Below are 23,088 nucleotides of genomic sequence, written 5' to 3' on the forward strand. Positions count from 1 at the left end.
GGGTTCCCCAAGTACCGCAGCATTATTTGCTGCCCCATCGATATTACAAAATTATATTCCATATTGTTAATATACATAGTGAACACACTCTTGTGATATGCGTAAAACTAGTTTTACAACCAGCAAGTTCTCCCTAAATTTTATTGGCTGGGAAGTCCTTAATACAGTAACAAATCTGGTCCAATGTTCCATGATCCCATATTCTGTTCACTAGGCAAGAGTACAAAATTGTGTTCAGTGGCTACTAGAAGTCAAGGAAAAGTGCATCACCCTTGTCACCATTATCTATTATCTTCTTGATTAAACTGTGAACAGATCAATCTCAGTTTCACTAGGTAATGGTTTGTGGAATCCTACACATGAGATTTTTGGTCTCCAAAGCCATCACAAAATGAAAGTCTAAAATACGTTTCATAGTTCCACAACAGATTGGCATCAGCAGTATAGACTTACATTTACGTACATTTGTCTGATGGCCCTCCTTGAAAACAGCTATGACATGTCTCTTTGCACAGTCATTTGAAATCCTTCATTGCCTCAAGTATTCCATCAAGTCCAGTGACCTTTCCTTCACTCAAGAATTTTAGTTGATTGTCTGTTCCACTTATTTAAGTATGTGCAATTTTGGCATTCATACAATTAAAAGTAAGAACTGTTCTATGGTCTTTTTCAGTGAACAATTTCAGAAATTGAAATTCAGTATTTTGGTATTGTTTAGTTATTCTTTGTGCCAGAAAGGTCACTGAATGATTGTGTAAATGCTTTTGATGAGTTTACTGATTTTATGTAAGAATAAAGCCTTTTAGAATAATCATTGGATAGAATTTTATTTCTTAATTTATCAAAAACTTTTTGGGAGGCTTTGGTTATGTGGTGAAGGTCTCTTTGTTTTTTAACAGCTTTTAAGTTGGCTATTGAACAATGGGGGGTGTTTCTCACACTTCACAACCTTGCTTTGCACATACATCTCCATATTTCCAGCCTCTATGATGAATGTTTGAAGCTTGCTGTCAGGTAATCATTAAGCTGTTTGTTGTTGTACTTTAAGCAGTAATGTTTTGATATCTTTCTGAACATTTCCTTAACACCTGATGCAATTGATGCTCTAACAGCCCTTTGGCTACATTTATCCTCTGCTTGAACTAAACTGATAAATTCAGCCATCCTGAAATATTTTCTTGTTAACATTTTCAGTGAACATACCAAGGTTCCAGTTACAAAATGAAGGATACTTTGTACCATTATTTGTTCTTTCCTTTTATTTTCATTCACAAAGTACCTACAGTAGGGCCTTTGATAGTCATAGAAGATCCAGTATCTGTCGGTGCCAGCATATCAAATATGCCAAATTATCAAGCTAATGGAAAGGGCTTCACTAATCTTGTCCTTCACCTACCTATCCCTTTCCCTGCTCCCACCCTAGCAATACATAATATTTTATTGTACCACCTCACCCACCATATTTTTTCCTCCCCTCCCCTCCTCTCTCCTCCCCTCCCCCTCTCCTCTCAAACCTCTTGACTGCACCTAGCAGCCATAGCCTGTCCTCATCACATCCTTGTACACTCCCACAAGCAGCATTACACCTTCACCCACCACTACCCTGCTATCCCTCCTGTACCCCATCCCAGCCTCCTCTTTAACCTCCACCCTATCCATGCCAGATTGTTTCTCCCAAGAGATGCTGTTGCTATTCACTGTCCGGCCTTAGTGGCCAGAGACAGTGGTTATAGGTGTGTAAGATCTGCTTGTGTGAATTTATGGTTGTTTCCTAGTTCAGAAGGAGGCCTTCTGGCCAAAAGCTAAGTGTATAGCATTTTTTGTTGTGCACGTCTGTAATGAAATATTTCCTTTCTATGGTGAGTAGTATTCTATCCTTTCAGAATATTGCCAGATTATCAAGGTTATTTGTAAAAACATGGTCTAAAACTATATTGTATATAGTTGAAGATGGAATATTAAATTCAAACAGTGGAAAGTGCAAATTGGAATACCTACAGTATTATGAAAAGAATAGATTGCTACTTGCCATAAAGATGACACGTTTAACTGCAGGCAAGTGCCGTAAAAGGCAGTTACATACCGAGCTTCTTCAGAAAAGAACATTCACAGACATTCACACAAGCAGGCATAACTCATGCGCTTATGTTGTGGCCATCGATAGTGCTTATGTGTGTGAGGTATGATTGCTTGTGAGAATGTATATGTGTGTTTTTTACCTGAAGATGGCTTTGGCTGAAAATTCGTTGTGTAACAGCCGGTTTTGTTGTGCCTCTTTGCAACTCAGTGTATCATCTTTACAGTGAGTAGCAATCTCCTTTTCATAATGTTGATTCAGTTGTCACATTTTTCCAATCATCTTATGATGTCCAGTTTTTGGTGGATTGTCGATGTCATGTGCTCATGTGTTTGCATTTTCCCATTTAGGTGCACCTTTGCTCTGTTTGGAAAATATACTCACAGTATGTATGAACTATTTACTGTGCTCTAGTCTGTTTGACAGTTGTACAAGTAACTGAATATTGATACAGTGCACTGATTGTATTAAATAACTATTAAATAAAACTGCACAGCACTGATGTAAATTTAGTACTGTAAATTTATATCTAGGGAATGCAGAATTATTGATCTTACTGCAAAGCTAACAAAACAACTGGCTTATCTTGATGAGTATATAATTTCTCAGTGAGGCAGACTGTTGTCAATGATGAGGTGCCATGCTGAACGATTCCAATGTTTTTCAAAGGCATTCAACTGTACTGCCAACAATGCCCAGCTAAAACTAAGGGAAAATTTCTGAGACATGCCAGGCTATTGGTTCTGCTAGGCCATCAATTGTCAGATTAGTGTGATCTTACTGTATACAAAAAATGACAGTCAGTGTACTTCCATATTTGTTGTGATATCTCTTATATTGTACATATGGACCTTCCATGAGATGTATGATGAAAGCAGTAAAATCTTTTCACTATTTGTCTTGAATATTTGTCGTTCTTGAATAGTGTTTCCTGAGAAGATCATTATCATTCTTCCAGTGCTCAACAGTTTTTCTGTAGTTTGGACCAACGGGAGAAGACTGCCTTAAATTGCATCTACCATGTGCAGTGATAAAGATCATCTGTGCGCAATAACTGCATAAACTCATATACGTGCTTAGAAGCCAATTCCCAACAGGCCTCCTCCACTGCCGGGTGGTTTCATAATGACTAAAGGCATTGCAACAGCTATTAAGGTTTGTTAGTGGCCCTGCAGTGTCTCAAGTGACATTCCTCACAGACCATCCTCATTGCTTTTAAGCAGCTCTATACCAAGACTCCTTATCTAATTAAACACAGTAAGAAGGAATGCTGAGAGCACTATGTTTCCTCTGTGAGAATGTATTCCTCTTCATGCCAGGACCAAGTTCCACAGTGTACTGCATGGCCAAAGATCAAGTATTTCTACCAAGGTGTCGGTTCTTGCTGAACACCTTGCAACACACTTTGCAACAGTGTCAGCATTCTCTCCTTACTTGGCTACCGTTTGAATGTGTAGAAGACAAGTTTAAGACATCTCTTTATTCTTTACCCTCCATCATGCTGAGTTATATAATGCTCCTTTCACTGATTGGAAACTGCTTCTAGCTCTTGACTCATCACACAGTTCAGCTGCAGGCCTTGATTGAATTCGTAATCAGATAATCAAACATCTGAATGTTACTCAGACTCCATCTACCCAGGGTCTTCAACCATATTTAGCTAGAAGGTGTTTCCCTTTGCAAAGGTGAGATAGTATCCTCATTCCAATCCTTAAACCAGGCAAAACTGTATGTCCATAGATAGCTACAGACTGATTAGCCTTACCAATGTGTTTTGCAAATAGCTTGATGGGTTCTTGAATCAGGGGCCCTTTGTCACACCATCATTGTGGCTTCCAGGAGGGCCAGTCCACAACTGACCAGCTTGTTAGATTAGAAACAGCAATCTGTAAGACATTTTATAAAATCCAACACCTCATTTGTAGTCCTTTTTGACCTCAATAAGGCATACACCACTTGATTCCATCACATTTTACTTATCCTCAACCCTCCATGACTGTGGATTTCTATCTTCCCTACCAATTTTCATCCTACTGGTTCTTTCAGGTTGGAGTTGATACATAACTCAGCTGCCCAAAGGTCCAGGGGAACAGTGCCCAGCAGGGTCCACACTAAGTGTGATATTTTTCCTCATTGCTATCGGCACACTGGTGACCTTCATCAGGCAAGTAGTGACCCCTGCACTGCTACATTGATGACTTTTGTGTTTGGTATCTCTCTCAGTCTCTAGCGCTTTCCCACGGCTTCCAGTTCTCTCCAGCAAAAATGTGAGTCTTACATTTCTGTCATTGTATACCATATTCCATCCTGACCCAGAACTCTACAAAACTCTACTTGGGTACACAGGCACTTGGAAGTTACTGCACAGTCTTGATTTTTTTTGACTACCCTTCTGTAAAAAGCTGACATAGCTGCACCACATTTGTCAACTAAACATATGCATGTGAAAGCTTAACGCTCTCTGCTTCCTTGCCCACATTACTTGGGGTGTGGGTCACATTACACTATTGCATGCTTACTGGGCCTTGGTTTTTTCTCGATTGGATTAAGTTTGCCAGGTTTTCAATTGGATTGTGGTTCACAGGCTTTTGGCTCAACATTACATTAAGTTTTGAAGTTATTGAACTCAGTCTGTCATCATGGTGTAAGACTGGCCACGTGTGCCATCATGACTAGTCCTGTAGATGGTCCTCTTGCCAAAGTGGGGATCTTACCTATTCAGTTCTGACTATACCAACTCTAATTTACTTAACCAATCACTATCTGACTCTTTCCTAATAATGCAAATTATCGAGTCCTTTTTACATACAAGGGGCATCTGCTCTCAGGTTGGATTACCTATTCAAATGCACCTTGAGGCCTCCCACCGGAACCTCTTCCTAACTCTCTTAGAATGTGCTCCTTATGTTGCAATTGCTCCCCGCCCCCTCTTCCTCATGACTTCTTGGCATCTGTTCTTAAGGAGTATCATGTTGATATCATCACTTACACTGATAGCTCTAAAATCAAGAATAGGATGGGGTATACATGTACGTATCCTGCCAATCAGAAGCAAATTTTCGCTCTGCAGCAGAGTATGCACTGATGAAACTTCCTGGCAAATTAAAACTGTGTGCTGGACTGAGTGTCAAACTCGGGATTTTTGCATTTCATGAGCAAATGGTCTATCGACTGAGCTACCCAAGCACGACTTACTACCTGCCTTCACAGCTTTACTTCCACCAGTAGAACACTTGCCTGCAAAAGTCAAAGAGCCCGAGTTTGAGTCTTGGACTGGCACACAGTTTTAATGTGCCAGGAAGTTTCAACAACATTTGTTGCTGGGAACATGTTGTGTTTTTATGGTGGAGCTGATAGTCATTGACAGAGTCTTATGTTTTATTAAACAGGCTATCCTCAATTAATTTATAGTGACTCAATAATCAGTCTCCAGGCCACTGAATGATGCTATTCTTGTCATCCTGTGATCTGGCTGCCAAGTCATATTGGTATCCTGGGGAATGAACTGGTAGACCAATTATTGGCCCACCATTTGCTTTGACAATCCCAGCTGTGGATTTGTGTGTGTGAATGAGACCTCTCCTCACTCACAATGCAACAACAGTTGGTCTCCTCTAAAGAACCCAACACTGTTGTTGTTGTTGTCTTCAGTCCTGAGACTGGTTTGATGCAGCTCTCCATGCTACTCTATCCTGTGCAAGCTTCTTCATCTCCCAATACCTACTGCAACCTACATCCTTCTGAATCTGCTTAGTGTATTCATCTCTTGGTCTCCCTCTACGATTTTTACCCTCCACGCTGCCCTCCAATACTAAATTGGTGATCCCATGATGCCTCAGAACATGTCCTACCAACCGATCCCTTCTTCTGGTCAAGTTGTGCCACAAACTTCTCTTCTTCCCAATCCTGTTCAATATTTCCTCATTAGTTATGTGATCTACCCATCTAATCTTCAATATTCTTCTGTAGCACCACATTTCGAAAGCTTCTATTCTCTTCTTGTCCAAACTATTTATCGCCTATGTTTCACTTCCATACATGGCTACACTCCATACAAATACTTTCAGAAATGACTTCCTGACACTTAAATCTATACTCAATGTTAACAAATTTCTCTTCTCAGAAACGCTTTCCTTCCCATTGCCAGTCTACATTTTATATCCTCTCTACTTTGACCATCATCAGTTATTTTGCTCCCCAAATAGCAAAACTCCTTTACTACTTTAAGTGTCTCATTTCCTAATCTAATTCCCTCAGCATCACCCGACTTAATTCGACTACATTCCATTATTGTCGTTTTGCTTTTGTTGATGTTCATCTTATATCCTCCTTTCAAGACACTGTCCATTCCGTTCAACTGCTCTTCCAAGTCCTTTGCTGTCTCTGACAAAATTACAATGTCATCGGCGAACCTCAAAATTTTTATTTCTTCTCCATGGATTTTAATACCTACTCCAAATTTTTCTTTTGTTTCCTTTACTGCTTGCTCAATATACAGATTGAATAACATCGGGGAGAGGCTGCAACCGTGTCTTACTCCCTTCCCAACCACTGCTTCCCTTTAATGTCCCTCGACTCTTATAACTGCCATCTGGTTTCTGTACAAATTGTAAATATCTTTTCGCTCCCTGTATTTTACCCCTGCCACCTTTAGAATTTGAAAGAGAGTATTCCAGTCAATATTGTCAAAAGCTTTCTCTAAGTCTACAAATGCTAAAAATGTAGGTTTGCCTTTCCTTAATCTTTCTTCTAATATCAGTCGTAAGGTCAGTATTGCCTCACGTGTTCCAGTATTTCTACGGAATCCAACCTGATCTTCCCCGAGGTCGGCTTCTACTAGTTTTTCCATTCGTCTGTAAAGAATTCGAGTTAGTATTTTGCAGCTGTTGCTTATTAAACTGATTGTTCAGTAATTTTCACATCTGTCAACACCTGCTTTCTTTGGGATTGGAATTATTATATTCTTCTTGAAGTCTGAGGGTATTTCGCCTGTTTTATACATCTTTCTCACCAGATGGTACAGTTTTGTCAGGACTGGATCTCCCAAGGCCGTCAGTAGTTCCAATGGAATGTTGTCTACTCCAGGGGCCTTGTTTCGACTCAGGTCTTTCAGTGCTCTGTCAAACTCTTCACGCAGTATTGTATCTCCCATTTCATCTTCATCTACATCGTCTTCCATTTCCATAATATTGTCCTGAAGTACATCGCCCTTGTATAGACCCTCTATATACTTCTTCCACCTTTCTGCTTTCCCTTCTTTGCTTAGAACTGGGTTTCCATCTGAGCTCTTGATGTTCATACAAGTGGCTCTCTTTTCTTCAAAGGTCTCTTTAATTTTCCTGTAGGCAGTGTCTATCATACCCTTAGTGAGATAAGCCTCTGCATCCGTACATTTGTCCTCTAGCCATCCCTGCTTAGCCATTTTTCACTTCCTGTCGATGTCATTTTTGAGACATTTGTATTCCTTTTTGCCTGCTTCATTTACTGCATTTTTATATTTTCTTCTTTCATCAATTAAATTCAATATTTCTTCTGTTACCCAAGGATTTCTACCAGCCCTCGTCTTTTTACCTACTTGATCCTCTGCTGCCTTCACTACTTCATCCCTCAAAGCTACCCATTCTTCTTCTACTGTATTTCTTTCCCCCATTCCTGACAATTGTTCCCTTATGCTCTCCCTGAAACTCTGTACAACCTCTGGTTCTTTCAGTTTATCCAGGTTCCATCTCCTTAAATTCCCACCTTTTTGCAGTTTCTTCAGTTTTAATCTACAGTTCATAACCAATAGATTGTGGTCAGACTCCACATCTGCCCCTAGAAATGTCTTACAATTTAAAACCTGGTTCCTAAATCTCTGTCTTACCATTATATAATTTATCTGATACCTTTTAGTATCTCCAGGGTTCTTCCATGTATACAGCCTCCTTTCATGATTCTGAAACCAAGTGTTAGCTATGATTAAGTTGTACTCTGCAAAATTCTACCAGGCGGCTTCCTCTTTCATTTCTTAGCCCTAATCCACCTGCTACGTTTCCTTCTCTCCCTTTTCCTACACTCGAATTCCAGTCACCCATGACTATTAAATTTTCGTCTCCCTTCACTATCTGAATAATTTCTTTTATTTCATCATACATTTCTTCAATTTCTTCATCATATGCAGAGCTAGTTGGCATATAAACTTGTACTACTGTAGTAGGTGTGAGCTTCGTATCTATCTTGGCCACAATAATGCATTCACTATGCTGTTTGTAGTAGCTTACCCGCATTCTTATTTTCCTATTCATTATTAAACCTACTCCTGCATTACCCCTATTTGATTTTGTGTTTATAACCCTGTAGTCACCTGACCAGAAGTCTTGTTCCTCCTGCCACCGAACTTCACTAATTACCACTATATCTAACTTTAACCTGTCCATTTCCCTTTTTAAATTTTCTAACTTACCTGCCCGATTAAGGGATCTGACATTCCACGTTCCGATCCGTAGAACGCCAGTTTTCTTTCTCCTGATAACGACATCATCTTCAGTAGTCCCCGCCCGGAGATCCGAATGGGGGACTATTTTACCTCCGGAATATTTTACCCAAGAGGACACCATCATCATTTAATCATACAGTAAAGCTGCATGCCCTCGGGAAAAATTACGGCCGTAGTTTCCACTTGCTTTCAGCCGTTCGCAGTACCAGCACAGCAAGGCCGTTTTGGTTATTGTTACAAGGCCAGATCAGTCAATCATCCAGACTGTTGCCCTTGCAACTACTGAAAATGCTGCTGCCCCTCTTCAGGAACCACATGTTTGTCTGGCCTCTCAACAGATACCCCTCCGTTGTGGTTTTACCTGCGGTACGGCTATCTGTATCGCTGAGGCACGCAAGCCTCCCCACCAACGACAAGGTCCATGGTTCATGACTATCAAAGACAATATTGCTGCATGGCTCTCCTTCTTCCATTCCTCCTGGAAGGAAGGAGTGTCAAGTTGTGCACTGTCCCTTGCTATTGTGCACTGATCTTCCATCAGTCTTCTTACTGGCACATCACTGACATTAGGAGACAATGTGGCTCAGTGCTGTGAGTGTGCTGTTTATACTGTCAAACATTCTTTATACATATCGAGAATAACGGCAGTCATGTTACACTATCTCTCAGAACTGGTATGTTTGTTTCTGAAGGGAACATGGAAATGTTTCATGGTAATGAGATATTTGTAAGAATTCAACATGTGCCCATGCTGTCAATACTGTTTAAGTGTGGAATAGCTTGAAACATGTTTGGGAATCATGTGAATAGAGAGTATCTGGCCGTTCACTTGCATGCACAATTTGTGGAATATCATGTATGAAAATTTACAAAATTGCAGTTGTCAACAGGAATTCCAAAGGGAATACAAACTAGTGGATACAAAAATAGTAGTAGTTTCAGGTTAAATTGTCAACTTATGAAACATGTGAAAATGTAGTGGAACGAGCTAAGCTGAACGAAATATATGTATAGTAATAAAACACCTGGTTAGGCACAATCATCTGTAATTCTGTACCATAAATTTTACTGTCTAGAGGAAGTTGATCACATTCAGAACAATGTTAAACCCCTCCCCAGATGTAGACATTGCAGGATTGATTTGATATTGGTTTGCAGAGCAGACAGTAAACACTCAACATTAAGTAACAAGACAAGTAGTTAGTGTTGGCACATGGCAAAATTGTCTTTGGCCACAAACTAGAATGAAATTACAACTATGGGCTCACTGAGTACCCATAAACTATACATGAAATCAGTTCATACACAAAAGCAAGTGAAACATAAACTAAAGATTAGTATTTTATCCACCTTCAGCAACTCTAGTTGTATACATCGAAATAATCAGCAACCAGTTGCATAAAAGAATTTTTATTTCCCTCGCAGATTTTAGACACTTCCACTTTGTGCCCTTCTTCAGAAGGCAGTACTGAAAAATATACCATAAATAAGTAGAAGGTAGATAAGAAAATTAAAATTAAGGATGAAAAGTTTAAAGAATTTTAAAAATTTAAAGATAAAAAATGGTACATACTTACAACTGTCAACAATAAGGTGCATGCAGCATATTGCTATGGTCCTTAAACAAAGAAAGCAATAAGTAGCACAATAATGAACCAATTGATACAAAAAGAGCTTGTAAATGGTTACATGTGGCACAAAGAATCTATACAAAATGGTATAAAGAAGCCAAACAACAAGCTCAAACTTCATGCCAGCACTAGAGCTAATCAACTCATGACGTACATATCTTGAGGTGTGTCTCAAGGTGGGGGTAAAAGTACAATAAAGTAATAAAACAAAACCTTACACAACTATAGTTTTCATAAGGCATAAAGGAAAAATGTAAGTTCACATAAGCAGCATACGTAATATATAAAAACCATTATACTACTTAGTATGCTGCTTATGTGGACTTACAAAACCGTTAGGTTTATATATATTATTTATCATGTTGCTTATGTGAACTTGTTTTTTGTTTAGGCGTAATGATAACTGCAGTTGTTTAAGATTTTGTTTTGTTGATGTATCTTACATTTACTCCTAGCCATAGACCAAACTTAAGATATGCATGCCATTAGCTGATTAATTCCAGTTCTGGCATGATGTCTGCATTTGCATGCCTTCTTTATGCCATTTTTGTACAGGCACAATGAACCTCATTTAAGTTTGCAAGCTCTTTTTTTTATTAATGATTCATTATTGTATTACTTATTACTCTTTTTTAGGACTACAGCAATGTGCTGCATGCACCTTATTGTTGACACTCACAAATATTATGATAGTGACAAGTAATTTTAATATTATTATCTAACTTCTACTTATTTGTGATATATTTTTCTGTACCGGCTTCTGAAGAATGGCACTTAGTGCCTGACATTGGTTAGGGAAATTAAATTTCTTTTATGCAACTGGTTGCTGATTATTTCAATATAGAAAACTAAGATTAAAATGTGTCGGATAAAAGCAGTTTATAGAGCCACGATGATGCAAGAACTCAGAAGAGATGGATCTCCACATACTGGACACACACAACTTGAGTTCAAGAAATGGGACATTGTCCTACACGTTGGTTAAATCGTAATATCAAGCCATCATCCAATGGTCGCAATTGTGGTGCTGGATAAGAGCTTGTGTATGACAAATATAAAACTACTATATGCCAAACCTAGTGGTGATATAAGTAAGGAGTAACTTTGGAAAATTCCTCATAACTAATCAATTTATTCAATACTGTCAAGAGATTCAACAATATAAAGAAAAGTTACTGCAGTAATACTGGGGCAATATTACAGACACATCCTGATGGTTGCTAGTATGAAATCTGTATTGTTACACAGCATAGTAACTGATACAAAGATTCTGCCTTCAGAATGCTATACAAAAACTCTGATTTCACATCAGGAATAGACTAATCAGCCAACCTACTTTCCATAATTACAAAGGCACAGCAACAAAATACAAACAGCAATCGTGCAATGTGGAAACTCATTTGAACACTTTGCAGACTGGAAGATCCACAGTGGTTGTTTTAAATCAGACCACATTCTCATGTACTTCACAGTAATAGACACTGGCACATGCTTAGATGATAACATTCAGCTGAAGCAAATACACAATCTACACAATGTGAATATGAAATTTTTAAAGGGGGGTCAGCACAGCCATTACAAGGTAGTGCATGTGACATTGACAGCAAAGAAAATGATATTATGCAGGTATTACAGATTATGTTAGTCAGTGTGATTCCAACATCCATCAAAGATTCAAAAGGAATTATGATTATATGGACATCTGCCCTGCAGCCTGTAAGGTACAAAAAAGACAGACAAGAATATACCAGAGATCGATGGGAGAAAGAAACTGAGAAAAGAATTCTGCGTCACCACAAAACAATTAAATAGAAATATAAAGAGCTGTTACACAAAACAAAAGTTTAAAAATGGGAGATATATGTTACAGCCTAAATGACAACAGAATCAGATAGAGCTATAGCAGAAGTGTTGCAGCAGTTGGTTCACAATATTATTCCATATTGGACATCATTATCAAATTAATCATTTTTGCAGCAGCAATTTTGTCAGAATCTGGAAGACCTAAAATGTCATTGTATTACAAAATGGAGGAAGAACAAATTTTGAGAGAGCCAAATTGTTGCAGGCTAATTTGCTTGATAAATGTTCTGAATAAAATATAAGAAAAGCTCCTCTTCAGCTGCCCAAGAGATCACGAACAGCTAGCAGTCAGCTGGCATCAGTCGCCCTGAGTAATTAAAGGCCACCAAGGATGTGATAAATCATATGCTGCATATTGTCAGCACCTCAAATGACAAATACTTCATTGTCACAATTATTACATAGGTGATGATACATCTGATAACTTTAGTGGACTACCATGTCCAGCAGACTGACACAGTGGATTGTTTCAGGTGCCTCTTTAACAGCTTCAAAGATAAACAAAACTGAATTGCCCCAGCAAGAAAATAATGAAGAACATCACCAAGGGGTCTCTGTGTAACTTAAGAGTTTTGTGGTGTTGATATACACTGAAGTGCGAAAGAAACTGCTATAGGCATGTGTATTCAAATACAGATAAATGTACCAGGTGTACTGGTCTGAAATGATCGTTAAGATACAAATGTGTCGATAGGCAACATTTGTTGTGAACGAGCCTTAATTTTTTTTGTGTGGTTGGTATGACATCTGTTAAAGATATTTAGTATACATCAAGTCATGTAACAAACAACATCATATGTTTTCATCATGTTAACAATGTCGAATATCTGTCTCGCGTGTGTTGATTTGCGGAAAGCATTAATTTTTTGTTTTCATTTGAGGGGGGGGGGGGGGGGGGGGAAGAAAAAAGAGAGAAGAAGAAGAAGAAGAAAAAAAATGAGCTGCAGAGTTGCATCGAATGCTTTTCGGGGCATATGGTGATCATGCTCTATCAGAAGCAACATGCAAACGATTGTTTTAATGGTTCAGAAATAATGATATTGATGTGAGAAATGAAGAACGTGGAAGACCACCAAAAAAGTTTGAATATGCTGAATTGCAAGTAATATTGGATGAAGATGATACTTTGATCAGAAGCAAATGGCAGAAATGCTAAATGTTGTACAACAAACAATTTCTGACCGTTTGAAAGCTATAGGAAGGATCCAAAAGTGTGGAAAATGGGTCCCACATGAATTGAATGAAAGACCGATTGAAAACCGAAAAACCATTTGTCAAATTTTACCTCAAAGACATGAAAGAAAATCAGTTTTGCATCGAATTGTTACTGGCGATGAAAAATGGATTTATTTTAAGAATCCTAAATGGGAAAAATCATAGGTTAATCTGGGACAACCATCAACATCCACAGCAAAACCAGATCGATTCGGCAAGAAGACGATGCTCTGTGTTTGATGGGGTAAGAAAGGTGTGATGTATTATGAGCTTCTAAAACCTGATGAAACTGTGAATACTAATCGCTAAAAACAACAAATGATCAATTTGATGTATGCATTGATCAAAAAAAGACAAGAATGGGCCAGAAGACATGGCAAAGTAATTTTTTTACACGACAATGCACCTGCACACGAAGCAAAACTGGTTCAGGATACAATCAAAACACTTGGCTGGGAGCTGCTACCCCACCTGCTGTATTCACCAGACCTGGCCCTTTCCGACTACCATTTGTTTTCATCAATGGGACATGCACTGGCTGAGGAACACTTCGATTCCTACGAAGAAGTCGAAAATTGGGTGTCTGGCTGGTTTGCTTCAAAAGACGAACATTTCCATTGCCATGGTGTCCACAAATTGCCAGAAAGGTGGTCAAAATGGATAGAAAGCAATATTCAGTACTTTGAATAAAATGTTTTTACTTTCAATTCAAAATTAATGTTTCAGTTTCACAAAAAAATGCTCATTTCATACTGGTACACCTGGTAAACAGGCAGAATATAGCACCCTGGTCAGCAATGACTATATAAGACAACAAGTTTCTGGCGCAGTTGTGAGATTGGTTACTGCTGCTACAATGGCAAGTTATCAAGATTTAAGTGAATTTGAATGTGGTGTTATAATCAGTGCACGAGCTATGGGACACAGATCTATGGAGTAGTGATGAAGTGGGGATTTTCTCGTACAGTCATTTCACAAGTGCACCATGAATATCAAGAATCTGATAAAACATCAAATCTCTGACATCACAGTAGCCACAAAAATAGCCTGCAAGAACAGGACCAAGGACAACTGAAGAGAATAATTCAGCATGACAGAAGTGCAGCCCTTCTGCAAATTGCTGCACATTTCAATGCTGGGCCATAAACAAGTGTTAGTGTGTGAACCATTCAACAAACCAACATCTATATGTGCTTTGATGGCCGGATGACACAAAGCTTCACAACTTGCCTGTGTCCATCAATGCTGACATTGTACTGTTAATGACTGGAAACATATTGCCTGGTCGGACGAGTCTCATTTAAAATTGTATTGAGTGGATGGACGTGTACGGATATGGAGACCTCGTCATGAATCCATGGATCCTGCATGTCAGCAGGGGACTGTTCAAGCTGGTGGAGGCTTTGTAATTGTTTGGGGCGTGTACAGTTGGAATGATATGGGATCCCTGATACATCTAGATACGACTCTGAAAGGTGACACATATGTAAGCATTACGTCTGATCACCTGGATCCATTCATGTCCATTGTGCATTCCAATGGACTTGGGCAATTCCAAGAGGATAATGCGACACCCCACACATCCAGAATTGCTACAGAGTTGCTCCAGGGACACTCTTCTGATTTTAAACACTGCCCCTGGCACCAAACTCCCCAGACACAAACATTATTGAGCATATCGTGGATGCCATGCAGAAGAGATCTACACCCCCTCATACTCTTACAGATTGATGGACAGCCCTGCAGGATTCATGGTGTCAGTTACCTCCAGCGCTACTGCAGATATTAGTCGAGTCCTTTGCCATGTCATGCTGTGGCACTTATGCATGCTTGCGGGGGCCCTACATGATATTAGGTATGAGTGAGAAACTGCACAATATGAGTAAATAACCACCAGTGAAAAGCATCAGTTTACCAGCAACATTTTCCTCACCACTAGTGTGGGTCATGGAGTGGAAGATGGCAGAAAGATACTAGGTGTACAGCAAGCAAGGGTGATTGTGGAAAGGTGGCAAAGTTATTGTGCACAAGAGCTACATTTAAGAAGGAAATTAATGAGTACAACAGAGAATGGTAGGAAACCTGAATAGGCAGACACAGGGAGAATAACTTATCAGTTTCTGTTTAGAGAACGTAATCAAGCCATTATCCAGTCAAACACTCTGAGGAAATAAGTGGTGGTGGTGAGGGGTGGGGAAAGCAAGATAGTGTCCAAAACAGCCAGTTGCAGCAGAGAACAGTGTTAGCAGTATTGGACAGCAAAGCACAGCACAGTCTGAAACGCCTTTGTCTGCTGATGGTGAGATACATTATAAATAAGACATGTGCTGCCAGTGGCCACAATCATCTCAGGATTCCAATTTCTCAGTCCCAAGACAGATGTGAAGCATCTCTTCCCCCCCCCCCCCCCCCCTCTTTAATCTTTAATTGGTGACTTGCTTTTCCAGAGGGCGTTCACTCATGACAACCCACCATGCATTCAGAGAACACTTTAATATCGTGCCTGCAGGTCATGTTCCTGATTCAAAATTGATTGTTACTTGGGTGGACACATTTATGGATGCCAATAGTGTGCTGAAAAAGAAACAGGGCCTTCAGGACCCACAATTACACCAGAAAACGTCAAGAAAGGAAGCCTGACGGTATTGAATTCTCCCTGCGATCTGCCCACAAACATGCAGTTCCTCTTGCAGTTTCTGACCATACACTGTGATGAATTCTTCATGAAATCTTGAAATATCATCCATAAAAGCTGGCAATGGTGTGCACACTTAATTCTTGTCATGTTGCTTATGAAAAAAGATATTGAAGCTTTGACCGAAAACCTTCCTCGTAAAGCCCTTGTGTTCCTCAGCAATGAGTACATTTTTGTTTGTCTGGATGTGTGAATAAACAAAGTAGCTTAAAAGACTGGTGAGTCTCATATCTGTTTCCTGTTGGGACACACAGCCTGGACCCTTTTTGTGAATATGGGCAAAATTATGTGTAGTTACTTGTATTATATAGTGAGTACCTTAAAATTTTTTAAAGATATTGTAATCTATACCAGTTCTTTGTTAAAATTATGTAGTTTTGCCATGAAGCACAAAAACAGCAAGCAAAAATGGAGAAGATGATGGATCAGCTGCAAAAGGAGCTGCACGAGTGCCGTGCTGCTGAGAAAGCGGAACGAACAAAACTGGCTGAGAGCAGACATTTGCTAGCAATGCAGCAGGATTCCATCAACAAGCTTCTGTCTGTAAAAGGTTAATTGACTTTGGTGACTATTATTACCTAAGATAAATAAAGTGCTAAATATGTACATAGGTTGTCCATAAATTAAGATCTCCAGTGCTTTTTCACACAGTAAACATCATTTTATTACAGATTATGAAAGCTTGGGCTTTTAGCTATGTTTCAGTGTTGTCTCCATCACAATTGATGTATTTTTGGAGATGCTCTGCAACCTTTTTCATACCTGTGTTGTACCACTCTCCCACCACCTCATGCAGGAAGGAATGGACAGCTGCCTTCAATTTTCATCGCTAGAGAATTTCATTCCCCCGAAGTGTTGTTTCAAGTTGGGGAAAGCATAGTAGTCACTGAGAGCCAAATCAGGACTGTATGGAGGATGGTCAATGATTTTCTACCCACTTTGGCGATGAGATCTGTCGTGGTGCTGGTGACGTGATGGCGGACGCTGTCATGGTGAAAATGAACTCCCTTTGTCAGCCGACCCCTCCTTTTGCTCTGTACTACCCAGTGTAGCTTTGTTAGTGTCTCACAGTAGCTCTTTCGAGGTGATTGATCAGCAGAATGCCTTTCTTATCCCAGAATACTAAAGCCATCACCGTCCCTGTTGATGGTGTTTGCTTGAACTTCTTGACATTTGGAGAACCAGAACCTCACCATTGTTTTGATAGTCCCTTAGTCTCTAGCATGAAGTACTGGATCCAAGTTGTTTCCCCAGTTATAGTTGAATCCAGAAACTCCTCACCCTCTTCCTGGTAACAGCACGGCAACTTCTGAGCACTTTTGATGCACTTACTTCTGTGTTCATCAGTGGGCATCTGCAGCACCCACCTGGCAAACACTTTGTGATCTTTCAAATTGTCTGTCAGACTCTTGTCCATGGTACTCTTAGAGGTGTCCCCTATCAGTTCAGCAATCTCTTGCACAGTCACATGCCAATCTGCAATCAAAACTTCTGTGTCCTGAATGAGGGTCATCTTTAACTTCTGTCCAGCCATTTTTAAACCCTATGAACCATTTGTAACACTGAGACAGCTTAAGCAATTATGACCGTAGGCTTCCTGCATAATTTGTTGTGTCTCTGTAAAGGTTTTCTCGAATTTCATGCAAAATCTAATGCAATTGCTCCTCTAATTCTGCTATCTCGAAATTCACTAATTGTGCGACACAACATTCTACTCAATACAGCACAGAACAATAGCTAACAGACATATAACAATGAAACTTCCGGCAGTTTAACAATAAACACAGGAGTGTGTGGATGGATGCCAACTGCCTTTCGCTCCAACACACCATTGTCGCAAAGTTATGAATGTTCCGGAAATTTTTGAACAGACCTCATATACAGTCCCTGGTCTCGCTAACTTTTAGATAAATGCTTTTTCTAGAAAAATATATGTATCCAGTATCAGTACATGAATTACAGTTTTGGTAGCAGCTCCCTAAATTAAAAAAAAGCCTCTACAATGTTTGGTTTTACTTTTTATTTCTAACTTTCTTTTCTTGTGGAGCAGGAAAGCCACTCTCAATTGCACTAGTTTAATTTTATCTATTTTGTGGCAATACTGTGGCCATGGAAACACTTCTTGTCCATGTATGTATTGACACAAACATTGTCAGCAAGTGGTTGTAATATTGCCAATGTTACTTAACATGTTGCTGTAATTTGTGTTGACAGTATGCAGTTTTTATGGTCCATTTAAATGCACTTTAAAGTGTACCTTTTACTGATCCCATTATCTTATATACTTTAGGAAACAATGTTGATTTAAATAAGCCTCCATTAATGCACAGCGTGTTCACTGTTGTATATCAAATGATACCAGAAGTCTCACAATTATTTTGTATGTGATAACAGATGGGACTGTTTGAGTAGTGTAACTGGAAAGTGGCAGTCTCTTTCCAAAGTACTGTAGTGAGTTTTCGTTTTGTAAGATTGTAATGTGCAATCTTTTCAAGTAGAATACAGGTAATGTAATTAAAAGTAAGCAATTTATTTTTAACAAAAGGTAGCTTTTGCTGTAGTTTAGAAACAATTTAGCAACAGTTACATCTCTGTGGCTTTCTCCATACCTCTGATAGTTTTATCTCAGGATAGGTTCAATAGAACATGTGTGAATAATTGTATGAATTAATTAATTTTTGTCCTAGACATGTGTAGGTAACCATCCATTTTAGAACTAGGTTTAATGTATACAGATTATAAACTAAACCTTTTCCCCTTTCAGGAATTGCTCACTTGTAACGTGCCTCACCTTCCTTTCCTACATCTCCTCTGATTGAGACCAACATCACTCCTATGGAACCTTCATCTATCTGTAACCTGAAAACATTTCCCAGAGAGAAAGGGAGAGAGATCAGAAAGGAGGGGGCGGGGAGATAGGGAAGGAAGGTGGGAGGGGGGGGGGGGTGGAGAGGGGGAGAGGAGGGGGAGAGGGAGGGGAGAGAGAGAGAGAGAGAGAGAGAGAGAGAGAGAGAGAGAGAGAGAGAGAGAGAATATGGCCACATGAAGGGGGCAGGTGTGTTTTTGTGTGTGTGTGTGTGTGTGTGTGTGTGTGTGTGTGTGTGTGGAGGAGTGGTGGGAGAAGGCAGTACACAATCTGGACAGAGAAGGAGTGCTGTTGACTCATTAGAGAAGAGAAAAGGCAGGGGTAACCAGTATAGTGGAGGTTTAGGCTAAGCAGATTGTGAAGGTCTAGGCCAGGATATGCTGGAGAGATGATTCCCACCAATATAGTTGAGCAAAATTTTTGCTGGAAGAGTGTATCCAGATGAGCTGTGTAGTGAAGCAGTTATTGAAGCAATTAGTGTTGTGTTGCACGTCATGTTTGGCAACTGGATGGTCAAGTTTGAGGTTTGCCACAGTTTGGTGGTGGTAGTTCATGTGAGTAGACTGTTGGTTACATGCCATGCTCACATAGAATGTTGTACAGCAGTTGCAGCACAGCTGATATGTAACACATTTGCTTCCACACATGGTAACATATTTGTCTCCACATATGGCCATGCCATTTTGGCCATGCCTTTTATTGTAGGAGATGCCAGTGACTGGACTGTGGTAGGAGGTGGTGAATGAGTGGGTGTATGGGACACATATTGCATGTGGGTTGTGTAGTGGTAGGCAGGAGAGCCAACACCGTGCTACTAGAGGAGGCCAAAAGGCACGTGTTTTAGCTCACGCAGGCTGGCATGAGGTCTGGAACAGGAAAAGGAAATTAAACTTTAGAAAAATGGATGTAGCTGGTGGAATACTTAACTAATCCATTAATGGTGAACGTCGCTCTTGACATTACGTGATTCACAGTATCAATAGTAAATGATAACGATGCCTTGCTAGGTCGTAGCAAATGACGTAGCTGAAGGCTATGCTAACTATCGTCTCTGCAAATGAGAGCGTGTACGGACGCAGGAGGAGCTGGCCACTCTTCGCGAACAGCTAAGCGTGTTCATGGCCACGGTCAGCCGTCTTCAGGCTCCTGCCTCAGAGTGTAGCGGCAGTGGGGAGTCTGGTGCGTCATAAGGTACACCCCAGGTGTTACATGCTTCACCCACTGTCCCTGCTGTCGAGACATCTTCGCGGGTACCGGGCGCGGTTGGGCCACTCTCTCCCCAAGGGGAGTGGTGGGTTTAGCAGCATTCGCGGCGCACGAGGCGCAGGGTAAGTGTGGAGGCTGGCCGTGTGGCATCGCTTGCTCTGCCTGTGAGTGGACATGTGGCTGCTCCTTCAGCATGGTCCGAGCAGGCACACGGGGGGAGGGGTTTATTAGTTATTGGGAGCTCCAGTGTTAGGCGGGTGATGTGGAGGAGGCCCTATCAGCGATGATAGAAGGCACTGGGTGCACCCGACTGCAAATTGTTGCTCATGTCGGCACCAATGACTCCTGCTGTCTGGGTTCAGAGGTCATCCTCAGTTCGTACAGGCGGTTGGCAGAATTGGTGAAGGCGGAAAGCCTCGCTCGTGGGGTGGAATCAGAGCAAACTATTTGTAGTATCGTTCCCAGAACCGATCGCGGTCTTCTGGTTTGGAGCCGAGTGGAAGGCTTAAACCAGATGCTCAGACGATTCTGCGGAGAGCTGGGGTGCAAATTTCTCGATCTCCGCTGTCGGGTGGAGAAATGTAGGGTCCCCCTGAATAGGTCAGGCGTGCACTACACGCCAGAAGCTGCTACAAGGGTAGCGGAGTATGTGTGGAGTGCACATGGGTTTTTTTTAGGTTGGAGAATTCCCTCTCTAGGCCCGACAAGACGCCTCCTGAGACGCGGCAAGGTAGGAGTAGGCAAAATGCAACAGGGAATGACAATATTAATGTGCTAATAGTAAACTGCAGGAGCGTCTATAGAAAGGTCCCAGAGCTGCTCTCATTAATAAACGGTCACAACACCCATATAGAACTAGGGACAGAAAGTTGGCTGAAACCAGGTGTAAACAGTAATGAAATCCTAAACTCAGATTGGAATGTATACCGCAGAGATAGGCTGGACAGTGAAGGGGGAGGCGTGTTCATATCGATAAGAAGTGCAATAGTATCGAAGGAAATTGACGGAGATCCGAATTGTGAAATGATTTGGGTGCAGGTCACGGTTAAAGCAGGCTCAGACATGGTAATTGGATGTCTCTATAGGCCCCCGGGCTCAGCAGCTGCTGTGACTGAGCACCTGAAGAATAATTTGGAAAATATTTCGAGTAGATTTCCCCACCATGTTATAGTTCTGGGTGGAGATTTTAATTTGCCGAATATAGACTGGGAGACTCAAACGTTCATAACAGGCGGCAGGGAAAAAGAATCCAGTGAAATTTTTTAAAGTGCTTTATCTGAAAACTACCTTGAGCAGTTAAACAGAGAACCGACTCGTGGCGATAACATATTAGACCTTCTGGTGACAAACAGACCCGTACTATTTGAATCAGTTAATGCAGAACAGGGAATCAGTGATCATAAAGCGGTTATTGCATCGATGATTTCAGCCGTAAATAGAAATATTAAAAAAGGTAGGAAGATTTTTCTGTTTAGCAAAAGTGACAAAAAGCAGATTTCAGAGTACTTGATGGCTCAACACAAAAGTTTTGTCTCAAGTACAGATAGTGTTGAGGATCAGTGGACAAAGTTCAAAACCGTCGTACAATATGCGTTAGATGACTATGTGCCAAGCAAGATCGTAAGAGATGGAAAAGAGCCACCGTGGTACAACAACCGAGTTAGAAAACTGCTGCGGAAGCAAAGGGTACTTCACAGCAAACATAAACATAGCCAAAGCCTTGCAGACAAACAAAAATTACGCGAAGCGAAATGTAGTGTGAGGAGGGCTATGTGAGAAGCGTTCAATGAATTCGAGAGTAAAGTTCTATGTACTGGCTTGGCAGAAAATCCTAAGAAATTTTGGTCCTATGTCAAAGCAGTAGGTGGAAACAAAAAAAGGTCCAGACACTCTGTGACCAAAATGGTACTGAAACAGAGGATGACAGACTAAAGGCCGAAATACTAAATGTCTTCTTCCAAAGCTGTTTCACAGAGGAAGACTGCACTGTAGTTCCTTCTCTAGATTGTCGCACAGATGACAAAATGGTAGATATCGAAATAGACGACAGAGGGATAGAGAAACAATTAAAATTGCTCAAAAGAGGAAAGGCCGCTGGACCTGATGGGATACCAGTTCGATTTTACACAGAGTACGCGAAGGAACTTGTCCCCCTTCTTGCAGCGGTGTACCGTAGGTCTCTAGAAGAGCGAAGCATTCCAAAGGATTGGAAAAGGGCACAGGTCATCCCTGTTTTCAAGAAGGGACATCGAACAGATGTGCAGAACTGTAGACCTGTATCTCTAACGTCGATCAGTTGTAGAATTTTGGAACACGTATTATGTTCGAGTATAATGACTTTTCTGGAGACTAGAAATCTACTCTGTAGGAATCAGCATGGGTTTCGAAAGAGACGGTCGTGTGAAACCCAGCTCACGCTATTCGTCCACGAGACTCAGAGGGCCATAGACACGGGTTCACAGGTAGATGCCATGTTTCTTGACTTCCGCAAGGCGTTTGACACAGTTCCCCACAGTCGTTTAACGAACAAAGTAAGAGCATACGGATTATCAGACCAATTGTCTGATTGGATTGAGTAGTTCCTAGATAACAGAACGCAGCATGTCATTCTCAATGGAGAGAAGTCTTCAGAAGTAAGAGTGATTTCAGGTGTGCCGCAGGGGAGTGTCATAGGACCGTTGCTATTCACAATATACATAAATGACCTGGTGGATGACATCGGAAGTTCACTGAGGCTTTTTGCAGATGATGCTGTGGTGTATTGAGAGATTGCAACAATGAAAAATCGTACTGAAATGCAGGAGGATCTACAGCGAATTGACGCATGGTGCAGGGAATGGCAATTGAATCTCAATGTAGACAAGTGCAATGTGCTGTGAATACATAGAAAGATAGATCCCTTATCATTTAGCTACAAAATAGCAGGTCAGCAACTGGAAGCAGTTAATTCCATAAATTATCTGGGAGTACACATTCGGAGTGATTTAAAATGGAATGATCATATTAAGTTGATCGTCAGTAAAGCAGATGCCAGACTGAGATTCATTGGAAGAATCCTAA

The 23,088-nt window shown here is 40.6% G+C and overlaps 1 protein-coding gene across 1 annotated transcript in view; it reads left to right on the forward strand.

The window, feature by feature from the left end:
• The window catches only part of LOC126355291 (epidermal growth factor receptor substrate 15 homolog), a 143,384-nt gene that overhangs the window by 22,593 nt on the left and 97,703 nt on the right, over positions 1–23,088 (forward strand). The window contains exon 2 of the mRNA XM_050005581.1: positions 16,345–16,506. Coding sequence (XP_049861538.1) covers positions 16,345–16,506 — 162 coding nt within the window. The remainder of the gene's footprint in view (positions 1–16,344; positions 16,507–23,088) is intronic.

Source organism: Schistocerca gregaria, chromosome 3, assembly GCF_023897955.1.
Source record: "Schistocerca gregaria isolate iqSchGreg1 chromosome 3, iqSchGreg1.2, whole genome shotgun sequence".
Classification (NCBI taxonomy): Eukaryota; Metazoa; Arthropoda; class Insecta; order Orthoptera; family Acrididae; genus Schistocerca; species Schistocerca gregaria.